The 15,882-nt window shown below is 42.6% G+C and overlaps 1 protein-coding gene across 2 annotated transcripts in view; it reads right to left on the bottom strand.

Annotated features, from left to right (window-relative positions):
- LOC124798448 (high affinity cAMP-specific and IBMX-insensitive 3',5'-cyclic phosphodiesterase 8A) overlaps positions 1-15,882 on the bottom strand; it is a 1,735,971-nt gene that overhangs the window by 232,466 nt on the left and 1,487,623 nt on the right. For both annotated transcript variants that reach the window (XM_047261866.1, XM_047261867.1), the window contains exon 11: positions 4,691-4,842. In XM_047261866.1, coding sequence (XP_047117822.1) covers positions 4,691-4,842 — 152 coding nt within the window. The remainder of the gene's footprint in view (positions 1-4,690; positions 4,843-15,882) is intronic.

Here is a 15,882-nt window from a genome sequence, read left to right as displayed (position 1 = left end):
CCATGAAGTTCTATACAGAAAAGTACTACAATTACTGTTCCGCTAACTTACATTCTCTATGGATGGGTAGAATTTCTACCTTGTCTTGGTTGGTGTATACTGTGCTCAGATAAAACTTCAAATGAAGACAATTGACTGAGTCACTGGCGTACATTTTCCATTGTGCTTCCATTTGTTTACTGTCAACTGCAGCAAGTAGACGAGTTACGTTACCCAGGATACCAGCACTGTGTTCTACTACGGGAGAGTCAAACTTAGTTTTGTGTTACGTGTTTAATAACATCATGTTTACGTCAATGATACGTAGTGACACCTTTTTGAATAGATCTTGAAAAGATGAAGTGTATTACCGAATAAAAAATGTAGGATGCTGTTTAAAAAAAAACATCTTCGCAATGAACAAAGATATAAGAAAGGAAAACGTGTTGGTTAATGTCCCCCTGATAGTTAAACGTTTGCTTGGTACAACTTTTATTTTGCATTGGACAAAAAAGAATTCGAGGTGGTCAAAATAACTAGGACAACATGCACACGAGTATGCAACACGATATCTTAACATAAAATTTCAAATGTATTAGTACAGCTCAGAAGTATGCACTTTAAGGAAAGTAAAATAAATGCATAAGAGAGAGAGAGAGAGAGAGAGAGAGAGGAAAACTGATTAAGGAAAAACGATTACATACTGCCCTTTGTCCACAGATATACCCCCGTCCGGAATCCAGTTGGCGCATGCTACTAGATCACTATTCTTTACCCCATTACTGTATCACAGATTTTTGTAATTTATGATTTAACACCACGCTACAGTATGAAACGTTACACTACACAGCACTACAGCACATTACTCTTTTGTACTGGATATCACAAACAAAATTTGTTTTTCTCCTTTCATATGCTTCACATTGTAAAGTTAGGAGACGATCTACATTAACGTAGAAACGTAAGTACAGCTTAAAACAGCCAAGGTAGATATTGTACAGCATTTATTGTGTTGACTGATTTCAGCAAACTACGTTGCCGTCATCAGATCTGTAAAACATAGGTCAACATATTCAAGCACACTGGGATGGGATGTAAAGGGGTGTAAAACAATTTTACACAAACGTGGACGATACCACGGAATATAACATACCTTCTGCAGAACATATCACTGAATCTTTATCTAATGCACCGTGTCATATCATAGAACAATACTTGATAAACATGAGAACAATAGTATATCAGCAAGTCAAGCATAAAATAACCATTACATTAAACAACACATATACTGCAGCGATTATACAAGCTCATGTTCATACTTTAGTAGAATAACGACCGAGATTCTCAAGTAAACATCATAGACGTTACAGGCACTGTGTAGTAGCAACGTAGTTTGCTGAAACTGATCGTCAAATAAATGCTGTACAATAACGATCTCGGCTCTTTGAAGTTGTACTTCTGTTTCTAAATTGTTTTTCTCCTTTTGTCTTGATTACTATCCCCATGGCGCATTGAGTCATTCACAGTCGCTGCGCTTCCTTGCCATCCAAGGCGTAGAGATTGCGACAGAGATGGCTATGAGGGTCTCAGGAAATTTTTCCTAGTCCTCCTCGTGGCTCATCTCCTTATTTGGTCCGGAAGGACACTGTAGTTGAGGGTTCTGCCTTGGTTCGTCTCGTTGTCATCACGTATGACGTCTTCTAGGCTGTCTCTCGGTCATGTAGGTTCGCATTTCATCAGCTGTGCCACAGCTCCTTACTCCTGTTATGCCACAAATTGGAGGATTACCAAAGGCGTTCATGCCCTGATCTGAAATACCTTATTTGTTGGCACATTCCCAGACGATGTGGTATTGGGGGTATTGGGTGAAGATTGTTTCCACAAGCAGACGTCTGCGTTGCGTTGGCGTATTTTTAGTAAATAGCCGGGAAACGATCACGTCTACGACAGATAATGTATTGCTCCATTGGTCGACGAGAAATACACCATCTAATCAAAAGTAGCCGGACACTCCTACGCAAGGCGGAATTGACCGACAGATGTTACGAGAGGTGACCTGAACGTATAAAACGAGGCCAGAATATAGCGTTGCCTGTACAAATTGTCGGCCAGGAGCTCTCAATGACGTCCAACGTGGACTAGCCACTAGATATCAACTGAATAATAGATCCATCACGGAAATTTCCGTTGTTCTAAAGCTGTCCAAGTCGACTGTTGTGATGTGATTGTGAAGTAGAAACGAGAAGGTACAACCATAGCTAAACGAAGGCCTGGCAGATCTCTTGCACCAACTGATACGGACCGGCGAAGGGTGCTGGTAAAAATCGTGTGAAATGAGTCCGGAAGGAATAATTCGTGAGATGCAAATTTGTTACCAGCAGTCCAGCTAGCACAGTGTGCGAGGGTACGGAGTTAAAAGGAATTGAGTACAATGGTCGATAAGCCGCAAATGTCTGCAGTGAGTACTAAGCTATCTGGTGGTTAGTGCGACGCCACTTGGCCTTAGATGACTGGAAACGAATGCTTTGGAGTGACGAATGACGCTATTTGCCTGGAGAAAGTTACCTGTAGTCATTTGTTCTACCAACAGTTAGGTACGAAGAATATTGTGCTATGGTATGTCGAATTTTTCGTTGTTAGGTTTTGGTCCTCTTACTTCGCTTAAAACACGCTAAATGCACAAATATGTGAGCACATTTTACAGATTCGTGTTCTGGGTTCAGTAGAGGACCATTTCGTAAATGATGACTGATTGCATTGACATGACATTACACCCTGTCATAAAGAAGCGTCTGTGAATCACTGATTTGTGAAGAATAGTATTCCTGAAATAGACTGATCCGCCCACAGTCCCCAACCGAACCCAGTGGAACACCTTTGGGATGAGTCAGAACGTCGACTTCGCTCCAGACTGCAGCGTCCAACATACCACCTTTTCTGGTTTCGGCTCTTGTGGAAGAATGGGCTGCCGTTCCTCAACCGACTTTCAGAAACCTCATCGAAAATGTCGCCAGCAGAGCTGAAGCCGTCGCAAAGGTGACGTGTGGACACACCGTGTACGAATGTCTAATTATACACTACTGGCCATTAAAATTGCTACACCACGAAGATGACGTGCTACAGGCGCAAAATTTAACCGGCAGGAAGAAGATTCTGTGATATGCAATCGATTAGCTTTTCAGAGCATACACACAAAGTCGGCGCCGGTGGTGACACCTACAACGTGCTGACATTAGGAAAGTTTCCAACCGATTTCTCATGCACAAACAGCAGTTGACCGGCGTTGCTTGGTGAAACGTTGTTGTGATGTCTCGTGTAAGGAGGAGAAATGCGTACCATCACATTTCCGACTTTGATAAAGGTCGGATTGTAGCCTATCGCAATTGCGGTTTATCGTATCACGACATTGCTGCTGGGATCCCAACGGCCTCGTATCATTAACAGCCGAGATGACAGGCATCTTATCCGCATGGCTGTAACGAGTCGTGCAGCCACGTCTCGATCCCTGAGTCAACACATGGGGACGTTTGCAAGACAACAACCATCTGCACGAACAGTTTGACGACGTTTGCAGCAGCATGGAGTATCAGCTCGGAGACCATGGCTGCGGTTACCCTTGACGCTGCATCACAGACAGGAGCGCCTGCGACGGTGTACTCGACGAACCTGGGTGCACGAATGGCAAAACGTCATTTTTTCGGATGAATCCAGGTTCTGTTTACAGCGTCATGATGGTTGCATCAGTGTTTGGCGACATCGCGGTGAACACACATTGGAAGCGTGTATTCGTCATCGCCATACTGGCGTATCACCCGGCGTGTTGGTATGGGGTGCCATTGGTTACACGTCTCGGTCACTTCTTGGTCGCATTGACGCCACTTTGAACAGTGGACGTTACGTTTCAGATGTGTTACGACCCGTGGCTCTACCCTTCATTCTATCCCTGCGAAACCCTACATTTCAGCAGGATAATGCACGACCTCATGTTGTAGGTCCTGTACGGGCCTGTCTGGATACCGAAAATGTTCGACTGGTGCGCTGGCCAACACATTCTCCAGATCTCTCACCAACTGAAAACGTCTGGTCAATGGTGGCCGAGCAACTGGCTCGTCACAATACGCCAGTCACTACTCTTGATGAACTGTGATATCGTGTTGAAGCTGCATGGGCAGCTGTACCTGTACACGCCATCCAAGCTCTATTTGACTCAATGCCCAGGCGTATCAAGGCCGTTATTACGGCCAGTGGTGGTTGTTCTGGGTACTGATTTCTCAGGATCTATGCACCCAAATTCCGTGAAAATGTAATCACATGTCAGTGCTAGTATAATATATTTGTCCCATGAATACCCGTTTATCATCCGCATTTCTTCTTGGTGTAGCAACCTTAATGGCCAGTAGTGTAGGTGTCTTGATACTTCTGATCAAATGCTTCACAAAGTAATTGATGTTTCTTTTTTATTAGGAAGGAAGTGGTAGATTATTCTCACTGTTTCTGCCCTGTGTTGATTTCTTCACAACCTGTATTAATACATGGCTTAATTTTCTTCTTCAATGGAAATGAAGGTACGCATTGATGGAGAATGGGAATAAGTTTGGAAAGAGTACCTACCTACCTTGATACTATAACGTGGAACAGTTTGATGGCCTTAGACCTCGACATCGGCAGTCCGAGTTTATCCACTTGGGAAGGCAGCCGCTGGCGTACTTACCGTCGCTGGAGACGGAGCGGATGTCGTAGGAGTTGCGCCTCACGGAGTGCAGGCTGCCGCGCTGCGTGGGGTACGCCGAGCCAGAGTCGGAGGCTCGCTTCCCCATCCCGGCGCCAGGCACCTCGTGGATGAACACGAAGTGCGACGGTGGTCTGCAACAGAGACACCACATTAGGACCATAAAAGGCGGCACTCTAACTCCGCTCCTAATCTCGACCCTTAGACGACTCTATGGTGTAGCTTTACCGTCACATGCGATGGAATTTTTTAATAGTTTAGCTATGGGTGTAGGTACGAGGGAACCCAACTGCTTGAAGACGTGGAGATGGAGAAATCGCACAGATTCGTTGTACTCACACGCAGTCGCAAACGCCCACACACGCGCACATATAGATAGATAGAGCATATATATATATATATATATATATATATATATATATATATATATATATATATGCTCTATGTGTGTGTGTGTGTGTGTGTGTGTGTGTGTGTGTGTGTGTGTGTGTGTGTGTGAGAGAGAGAGAGAGTTTAGTCTCCATCGTGTGATTTAATAGGCCTAAAACAAGTTACGAACTCGCTGGTAACGGTGCAATCGATAATTTTATTTCCAAGTCAATGTCCTCATAAAAGGCTGTCTGTATGTAAACGTAATAAATTCTAAGAAAAAAATAGATTCACCACGAAGAAATCATCCAAATGAGAGATATGATGTACATGTAAAGACAAAAAAATGATTACAATTTCAGAAAAATTGGCTGATATTTTCAGGAGAAAGATCTTCACAATTTAGCAAGTCAATAATGCTTTTACCCACCTCTGGCCCTTATACAAGCAGTTATTCAGCTTAGAACTGATTAACAGAGTTGTTGTATGTCCTTCTGAAGAATGCTGATTGAAATTCTATCCAGCTGGCGTGTTAGATCGTCAAAAAACCCTACTTGGTTGAAGGACCTTGCCCATAACGCTCCAAACTTTCTCAGTTGGGGAGAGATACGGCGACGTTGCTGGCCAAGGTACGGTTTGGCAAGCACGAAGACAAGCAATAGCAACTTTCACCGTATGTGGGCGGGCATTATCTTGCTGAAATCTAAGTGCAGGATGGCTTGCCATGAAGGGCAACAAAACAGAGCGAAGAATATCGTCGATGTACCACTGTGTTGTAAGAGTGCAGCGGGTGTCAACCAAAGCGGTCCTCCAATAAAATGAAATGGCACCCCAGACCACCACTATTCGTTCTCGGGCCGTATGGCAGGAGACAGTCAGCCTGGAATCCCATCGCTGTCCAGGGCGTCCCCAGAAACGTCTTCTCTGGTCATCGGATCTCATTCCGAAGTGGGACTCATCACTGAAGACAATTCTATTACAGTCTCTGCGAGTCCAGGTCAAAGATTTGTCTGGAGACGCTGCCGACAACGGTGGGAGACCAATGTAACTGTCGCCCGCTAAGCGGCTTGACAACCAAGAGTGATAGTTTGGGGTGCCGCTACATTTTATAGCAGGCCCCCTTAAGTTGTCATCCGCGCAATCCTTACAGCATAGCGGTACGTCGATAATCTTGTACGCCCCGATTTGTCGCCCTTCACGGCAAGCAATCCTGGGCTTAGGTTTCAGCAGGAAAATGCCTGCCCTCACACGAAATGCTTTTCTACTGCTTGTAGGCCTGAGTTCCTACTACTTGTCTTCACGCTTGTCAAACCCTACTTTGGCCAGCAGGGTCCCCAGATCTCTCCCCAACTGAGAACGTTTGGAGCTTTATGGGCAGAGCCCTCCAATAAGCTCGGAATTTCGACTATCTAGCGCTCGAATTGGACAGAATTTGGCACGTTGTCCCTCAGGAGGACATCCTACAACTCTATCAGTCAAGGTGAAGCCGAATAAGTGGTTGCATGATGTTCAGAGGTGGAGCAGTTCGTTGCTGACTTGCTCAATTTGTGAAGTTCTTTCCCGTGAAAAAAAAAAACAACATCCAATTGTATTCATTTGTTTGTCTGAACACGTTCATAACGTACACCGATTTCCGTCCCATTTGGATAACTCCTTCACGCTGCGTCGTTTTTCTGTCTTGGCGTGTATTTTTGCACTGCTGTTACATTCGATGTAAATAGAGACATAACTGTAAATATTATAAACCTATTTACAATTTTCCACTAAATTTTGTTAATTTTACGTATAGACATGTACAACTCCCCCCCATGAACCATGGACCTTGCCGTTGGTGGGGAGGCTTGCGTGCCTCAGCGATACAGATAGCCGTACCGTAGGTGCAACCACAACGGAGGGGTATCTGTTGAGAGGCCAGACAAACGTGTGGTTCCTGAAGAGGGGCAGCAGCCTTTTCAGTAGTTGCAAGGGCAACAGTCTGGATGATTGACTGATCTGGCCTTGTAACAATAACCAAAACGGCCTTGCTGTGCTGGTACTGCGAACGGCTGAAAGCAAGGGGAAACTACAGCCGTAATTTTTCCCGAGGGCATGCAGCTTTACTGTATGATTACATGATGATGGCGTCCTCTTGGGTAAAATATTCCGGAGGTAAAATAGTCCCCCATTCGGATCTCCGGGCGGGGACTACTCAAGAGGATGTCGTTATCAGGAGAAAGAAAACTGGCGTTCTACGGATCGGAGCGTGGAATGTCAGATCCCTTAATCGGGCAGGTAGGTTAGAAAATTTAAAAAGGGAAATGGATAGGTTGAAGTTAGATATAGTGGGAATTAGTGAAGTTCGGTGGCAGGAGGAACAAGACTTCTGGTCAGGTGACTACAGGGTTATAAACACAAAATCAAATAGGGGTAATGCAGGAGTAGGTTTAATAATGAATAGGAAAATAGGAATGCGGGTAAGCTACTACAAACAGCATAGTGAACGCATTATTGTGGCCAAGATAGATACGAAGCCCACACCTACTACAGTAGTACAAGTTTATATGCCAACTAGCTCTGCAGATGACGAAGAAATTGAAGAAATGTATGATGAAATAAAAGAAATTATTCAGGTAGTGAAGGGAGACGAAAATTTAATAGTCATGGGTGACTGGAATTCGAGTGTAGGAAAAGGGAGAGAAGGAAACATAGTAGGTGAATATGGATTGGGGGACAGAAATGAAAGAGGAAGCCGCCTGGTAGAATTTTGCACAGAGCGCAACATAATCATAACTAACACTTGGTTTAAGAATCATGAAAGAAGGTTGTATACATGGAAGAACCCTGGAGATACTAAAAGGTTTCAGATAGATTATATAATGGTAAGACAGAGATTTAGGAACCAGGTTTTAAATTGTAAGACATTTCCAGGGGCAGATGTGGACTCTGATCACAATCTATTGGTTATGACCTGTAGATTAAAACTGAAGAAACTGCAAAAAGGTGGGAATTTAAGGAGATGGGACCTGGATAAACTAAAAGAACCAGAGGTTGTACAGAGATTCAGGGAGAGCATAAGGGAGCAATTGACAGGAATGGGGGAAATAAATACAGTAGAAGAAGAATGGGTAGCTTTGAGGGATGAAGTAGTGAAGGCAGCAGAGGATCAAGTAGGTAAAAAGACGAGGGCTAGTAGAAATCCTTGGGTAACAGAAGAAATATTGAATTAAATTGATGAAAGGAGAAAATATAAAAATGCAGTAAGTGAAACAGGCAAAAAGGAATACAAACGTCTCAAAAATGATATCGACAGGAAGTGCAAAATGGCTAAGCAGGGATGGCTAGAGGACAAATGTAAGGATGTAGAGGCCTATCTCACTAGGGTTAAGATAGATACCGCCTACAGGAAAATTAAAGAGACCTTTGGAGATAAGAGAACGACTTGTATGAATATCAAGAGCTCAGATGGTAACCCAGTTCTAAGCAAAGAAGGGAAAGCAGAAAGGTAGAAGGAGTATATAGAGGGTCTATACAAGGGCGATGTACTTGAGGACAATATTATGGAAATGGAAAAGGATGTAGATGAAGATGAAATGGGAGATACGATACTGCGTGAAGAGTTTGACAGAGCACTGAAAGACCTGAGTCGAAACAAGGCCCCCGGAGTAGACAATATTCCATTGGAACTACTGACGGCCGTGGGAGAGCCAGTCCTGACAAAACTCTACCATCTGGTGAGCAAGATGTATGAAACAGGCGAAATACCCTCAGACTTCAAGAAGAATATAATAATTCCAATCCCAAAGAAAGCAGGTGTTGACAGATGTGAAAATTACCGAACTATCAGCTTAATAAGTCACAGCTGCAAAATACTAACACGAATTCTTTACAGACGAATGGAAAAACTAGTAGAAGCCAACCTCGGGGAAGATCAGTTTGGATTCCGTAGAAATACTGGAACACGTGAGGCAATACTGACCTTACGACTTATCTTAGAAGAAAGATTAAGGAAAGGCAAACCTACGTTTCTAGCATTTGTAGACTTAGAGAAAGCTTTTGACAATGTTGACTGGAATACTCTCTTTCAAATTCTAAAGGTGGCAGGGGTAAAATACAGGGAGCGAAAGGCTATTTACAATTTGTACAGAAACCAGATGGCAGTTATAAGAGTCGAGGGACATGAAAGGGAAGCAGTGGTTGGGAAGGGAGTAAGACAGGGTTGTAGCCTGTCCCCGATGTTGTTCAATCTGTATATTGAGCAAGCAGTGAAGGAAACAAAAGAAAAATTCGGAGTGGGTATTAAAATCCATGGAGAAGAAATAAACACTTTGAGGTTCGCCGATGACACTGTAATTCTGTCAGAGACAGCAAAGGACCTGGAAGAGCAGTTGAACGGAATGGATAGTGTCTTGAAAGGAGGATATAAGATGAACATCAACAAAAGCAAAACAAGGATAATGGAATGTAGTCTAATTAAGTCGGGTGATGCTGAGGGAATTAGATTAGGAAATGAGGCACTTAAAGTAGTAAAGGAGTTTTGCTATTTGGGGAGCAAAATAACTGATGATGGTCGAAGTAGAGAGGATATAAAATGTAGGCTGGCAATGGCAAGGAAAGCGTTTCTGAAGAAGAGAAATTTGTTAACATCCAGTATTGATTTAAGTGTCAGGAAGTCATTTCTGAAAGTATTCGTATGGAGTGTAGCCATGTATGGAAGTGAAACATGGACGATAAATAGTTTGGACAAGAAGAGAATAGAAGCTTTCGAAATGTGGTGCTACAGAAGAATGCTGAAGATTAGATGGATCACATAAATAATGAGGAAGTATTGAATAGGATTGGGGAGAAGAGAAGTTTGTGGCACAACTTGACCAGAAGAAGGGATCGGTTGGTAGGACATGTTCTGAGGCATCAAGGGATCACCAATTTAGTATTGGAGGGCAGCGTGGAGGGTAAAAATCGTAGGGGGAGACCAAGAGATGAATACACTAAGCAGATTCAGAAGGATGTAGGTTGCAGTAAGTACTGGGAGATGAAAAAGCTTGCACAGGATAGAGTAGCATGGAGAGCTGCATCAAACCAGTCTCAGGACTGAAGACCACAACAACAACAATGTACAACTCAATTTATATTCTGTTTTTGCTGCAATATAAATAATTAGATCCTTTGGCTATAAATGTAATCTCACTGCCTTTTCTCGCTTGGAAGAGTAGTCAGCTGAAAAAGTAGGAAATGTTTTGCACAGACGTAATGAACAGTTGAAAATTTGTAGTTCATCTGAGCAGGTGAAAATCATATTGATGTGGAAGTTGTATAATAGCTATAAAACAGCCGTCCGAGTATTTTGAAAATACAGAAACATAGAGAAGTGAACTACTATTATTTTGTAGTTAAATTGACCCAACAAACCATTACAATCCTGGAAAGCTCCAGATTTTATCGTACAGGGAAAACTCGAGACAATCAAACCGTGAAGACGGCGATAACGAGTAAATACGATACTGCAGTATTTATCTGCTGATACCGGACAGCGACTTTCAGTTAAAATGTCCTCCCTTGTAAGGGAATTACATAATGTGTGTACCAGTATACGTCGTGACGTCGGAGCGATGACATATAGAAGTTTGGGTCTGGCCGTGAGTCGTGCACCGATAGCCAATGAGATAAGGCCACCGCTGGCGGAAGGCGGGAAGTCTGCTTCGAATCCCGGTCCGGCACAAATTTTCATTCTCGTCATTCTCTTATACAGCTGATGGTTGATCGCATTCGCGAATACATTTCAAGGGCGATAATATACAGGGTGGTCCATTGATCGTGACCGGGCCAAATATCTCACGAAATAAGAGTCAAACGAAAAAACTACAAAGAAAGAAACTCGTCTAGCTTGAAGCGGGAAACCAGATGGCGCTATGGTTGGCCCGCTAGATGGCGCTGCCATAGGCCAAACGGATATCAACTGCGTTTTTTTTAAAATGGGAACCCCCATTTTTATTACATATTCCTCTAGTAAGTAAAGAAATATGAATGTTTTAGTTGGATCACTTTTTTCGCTTTGTGATTGATGGCGCGGTAATAGTCACAAACATATGGCTCACAATTTTAGACGAACAGTTGGTAACAGGTAGGTTTTTTAAATTAAATTACAGAACATAGGTACGCTTGAACATTTTATTTCGGTTGTTCCAATGTGATACATGTACCTTTGTGAACTTATCATTTCTGAGAACGCATGCTGTTACAACGTGATAACCCGTAAATACCACATTAATGCAATAAATGCTCAAAATTATGTCCGTCAACATTTGGCAATACGTGTAACGACATTCCTTTCAACAGCGAGTAGTTCGCCATCCGTAATGTTCACACATGCATTGACAATGCGCTGACGCATGTTGTCAGGCGTTGTCGGTGGATCACCATAGCAAATATCCTTCAACTTTCCCCACAAAAAGAAATCCGGTGACGTCAGATCCGGCGAACGTGTGGGCCTGGGTATGGTGCTTCGACGACCGATCCTCCTGTCATGAAATATGTTATTCAATACCGCTTCAACCGCACGCGAGCTACGTGCCGGGCATCCATGATGTTGGAAGTACATCGCCATTCTGTCACGCAGTGAAACATCTTGTAGTAACATCGGTAGAACATTACGCAGGAAATCAGCATACATTGCACCATTTAGATTGCCATCGATAAAATGGGGGCCAGTAATCCTTCCTCCCATAATACCGCACCATACATTAACCCGTCAAGGTCGCTGATGTTCCACTTGTCGCAGCCATCGTGTACTTTCCGTTGGCCAATAGTGCATATTATGCCGGTTTACGTTACCGCTGTTGGTGAATGACGCTTCGTCGCTAAATAGGACGCGTGCAAAAAAATCTGTCATCATCCCGTAATTTCTATTGTGCCCAGTGGCAGAACTGTACACGACGTTCAAAGTCGTCGCCATGCAATTCCAGGTGCACGGGTGCAATCGATGTTGATGTAGCATTCTCAACACCGACGTTTTTGAGATTCCCGATTCTCGCGCAATTTGTCTGCTACTGATGTGCGGATTAGCCGCGACAGCAGCTTAAAACACCTACTTGGGCATCATCATTTGTTGTAGGTCGTGGTTGACGTTTCACATGTGGCTTAACACTTCTTGTTTCCTGAAATAACGTAATTATCCGGCGAACGGTCCGCACACTTGGATGATGTCGTCCAAGATACCGAGCAGCATACATAGCACACGCCCGTTGGGCATTTTGATCACAATAGCCATACATCAACACGATATCGATCTTTTCCGCAATTGGTAAACGGTCCATTTTAACACGGGTAATGTATCACGAAGCAAATACCGTACGCACTGGCGGAATGTTACGTGATACCACGTACTTATTCGTTTGTGACTATTACAGCGCCAATTATTACAAAGCGAAAAAAGTGGACCAGCTAAAACATTCATATTTCTTTACGTACTACACGAATATGTAATGAAAATGGGGGTTCCTATTAAAAAAAATGCAGTTGATATCCGTTTGACCTACGGCAGCGCCATCTAGCGGGCGAACCATAGCGCCATCTGGTTTCCCCCTTGAAGCTAGACGAGTTTCGTTCTTTGTAGTTCTTTCGTTTGACGCTTATTTCGTGAGATATTTGGCCCGGTCACGATGAATGGAGCACCCTATATATATATATATATATATATATATATATATATATATATATATATATATATATATATATATATAAGCACCACATCAGAAACTTTTGCGTGTGTACATGCCTACTTCTAAAATTACAAAAAAAAAAAAAAAAACGAATATCTTTTGGCAAGTATGTGTTCCTTTTGGCGCGGGAGACTAAGGTGTTACATAAAGGCAACGAAAGTTCTCAGACAGACAGAGTTGGCTGATTAAATGCAAGGGAACTCCGAAGGCGAGTTTTACAGAATGCCAAGAGAGAGATGACTCTATGCTCTCTCTATTGTGTCATAATTCAAGCAGATATTGCTCTGACTATTATAAATATTAGGAACAGGGACGGTCTAGACTTTTGTTCCAAGCGTGAGAATGGCTATCAGCTAGAGTCGTTGCCTCTAGACACCCGGCCAGGTCGGTCTGGTTTCTGCAATGTACACAACAACCGCGGCCGTGAGATGACATCTCACGACACACTCGATGACTCGTGCGATTCGTGCGCCACCAGAGTCATACGCCCTACAGCACTTCCGTAAAAGTCCAGTTGCCAATGTTTTACTTGTCTCCAAAAAAAATCTAATGTGTGTTAAATCTTATGGGACTTAACTGCTAAGGTCATGAGTCCCTAACCTTACACACTACTTAACCTAAATTATCCTAAGGGCAAACACACACACCCATGCCCGAGGGAGAACTCGAACCTCCGCCGAGACCAGCCGCGTAGTCCATGACTGCAGCGCCTCAGACCGCTCGGCTGCTTGTCTCAAATATATAATTATATCTAGGGAAGTGACTATGAGATAATTATTGATACAAACGGCAACTTATTTTTTTTCTCTGTATCGTTTGTAAGGAGAAAATATTGTTTTGGATTAAGTTCGAGAAAAGGATAAATACAATTAATTTACCTGTGTCTAGGATGAGATAAAATTTGGCAGAAATTAAAGAAGCCAAACTGATGACAAGAAAAGTGGAGTGCCCAGAAGACATACTGAACGTAACTTCGTACGCGGATTGGCGCGTATGTAAATGATTAGAGTTGTAATATTAAATGCTCTGAGTAACCGGAAGTCACCTGTTGGGATTATTTGTGATATATCAAAGGCTTTTGATTGTGTAAATCATGGAATACTTCTAGATAAGCTCAAGTACTGTGGTATGAATGGGACAGTGCTCAAACGGTTTAAATCATACCTAACTGGAAGAGTGCAGAAAGTTGAAATAAACAGTTCACATAATATGCAAAAAACTGGTGATTTCTCAAACTGGAGAACAATCAAGAATGAGGTGCCGCAAGGTTTGGTCTTGGGTCCTCTGCTGTTCTTAATATATATTAATGACTTGCCATTCTATATTCACGAAGATGCAAAGCTGGTACCTTTTGCCGATGATACAAGTATAGCTATCACACCCGACAGACAAGAATTAACTGGTGAAATTGTAAATGATGTTTTTCAGAAAATCATTAAGTGGTTCTCCGCAAATGGGCTCTCATTAAACTTTGACAAAACACAGTATATAAAGTTCCACACAGTAAATGGAATGACCCCATTAATAAATATAGACTTCGATCAGAAATCGGTAGCTAACGTAGAATATTCAAAATTTCTAGGTGTATCCATTGATGAGGGGTTGAACTGGAAAAAACACACTCAGGATCTGCTGAGACGTTTGAGTTCAGCTACTTATGCTATTAGGGTCATTGCAAATTTTGGCGATATACATCTGAGTAAATTAGCTTACCACGCCTATTTTCATTCTGTGCTTTCCTATGGCATCATATTCTGGAGTAACTCATCATTGAGTAAAAGAGTGTTCATTGCACAAAAGCGTGTAATCAGAATAATTGCTGGAGTTCATCCTGGATCATCCTGCAGACACTTATTTAAAGAGCTAGAAATCTTCACTGTAGCCTCACCCTATTCATATTCACTTATGAAATTTGTTATTAACAATCCGAACGAATTCAAAAGTAATAGCAGTGTACATGGCTACAACACTAGGAGAAAGGATGATCTTCACTACTCAAGGTTAAATCTAACTTTGGCTCAGAAGGGGGTAATTATGCTGCCACGAAAGTCTGACAGATAGCCATATAGCATTCAAAAGTAAATTAAAAGAATTTCTTAATGGCAACTCCTTCTACTCATTAGATGAATTTTTGGATATAGTAAGTGGGTAATTTCCCAACCCCAACAAAAAAAAAACAAAAAAAAAAAATTAAAAATATTGAGTGTCATGTAATATTTTGTGTAATGTAATATCTTGTATGGACACCTTTTATTAACCTGACATGTTCCACATCATTACGAAGTGTCGTATTCATGATCTATGGAACAAGTACTAATCTAATCTAATCTAATCTGTGACAGTTACCACGACTAACAGAGTGCACTAATGTTGTTCATATTTAGTGTCGTACAAGGGCTGGTAGAGCATAGAAGGAGCGTGAACAGCGTCAGATGTCAAGTGAAGGACAAAGAGATGATGTGTACTCATGTGAGACAGCTTTGTCAGCACCTGACAGATTTTGAACGGAGCCTAATTGTGGGTATCCATATGGCCGGAAGGCCGGATGGTCGAATCGTACAACCTCCTCGTACAACCTCCAGATTTGTGGGGTCTTCGAGTGTGACAGTGGCCTGGCGCTGGACAGCATTGAACTGATTAGAAGAGATGATCGGTCGGCATTCTGTCACGGCGGGGGATCACTAATTTAGTACTGGAGGAAAGTGTGGGGGATAACAATCGTAGAGGGAGACAAAGAGATGAATACAGCAAGCAGATTCAGAATGATGTAGGTTGCAGCTGTTATTCGGAGTTGAAGAAGCTTGCACAGGATGGAGTAGCGTGGTGAGCTGAACCAAACCAGTCTTCGGACTGAAGAACACAACAAAAACATTCTAATTTGACAATCGGCTGCCCATTTTGTTTTGGCTTCCCCAGCGTACGTGCTGCGGCACCTAGAGTCGGGTCCATCTCTAATGATCTCGATGTCGACGGGACGTTAAACTCAATCTTCCTTTTTTTCTAGGCTCGAGGATTTCAGCGTGAATCAGAATTGTAGACGTACATATGGAGGCAAAGAAACAAAAAATAATTTTGTAAGTTTATTGTTTCGCGGTGGACAATAAAACTGTA

Source organism: Schistocerca piceifrons, chromosome 5 (assembly GCF_021461385.2).
Source record: "Schistocerca piceifrons isolate TAMUIC-IGC-003096 chromosome 5, iqSchPice1.1, whole genome shotgun sequence".
Classification (NCBI taxonomy): Eukaryota; Metazoa; Arthropoda; class Insecta; order Orthoptera; family Acrididae; genus Schistocerca; species Schistocerca piceifrons.
The sequence above is the reverse complement of the archived record's forward strand: the minus strand, read 5'-3'. Positions and strand labels throughout refer to the sequence as shown.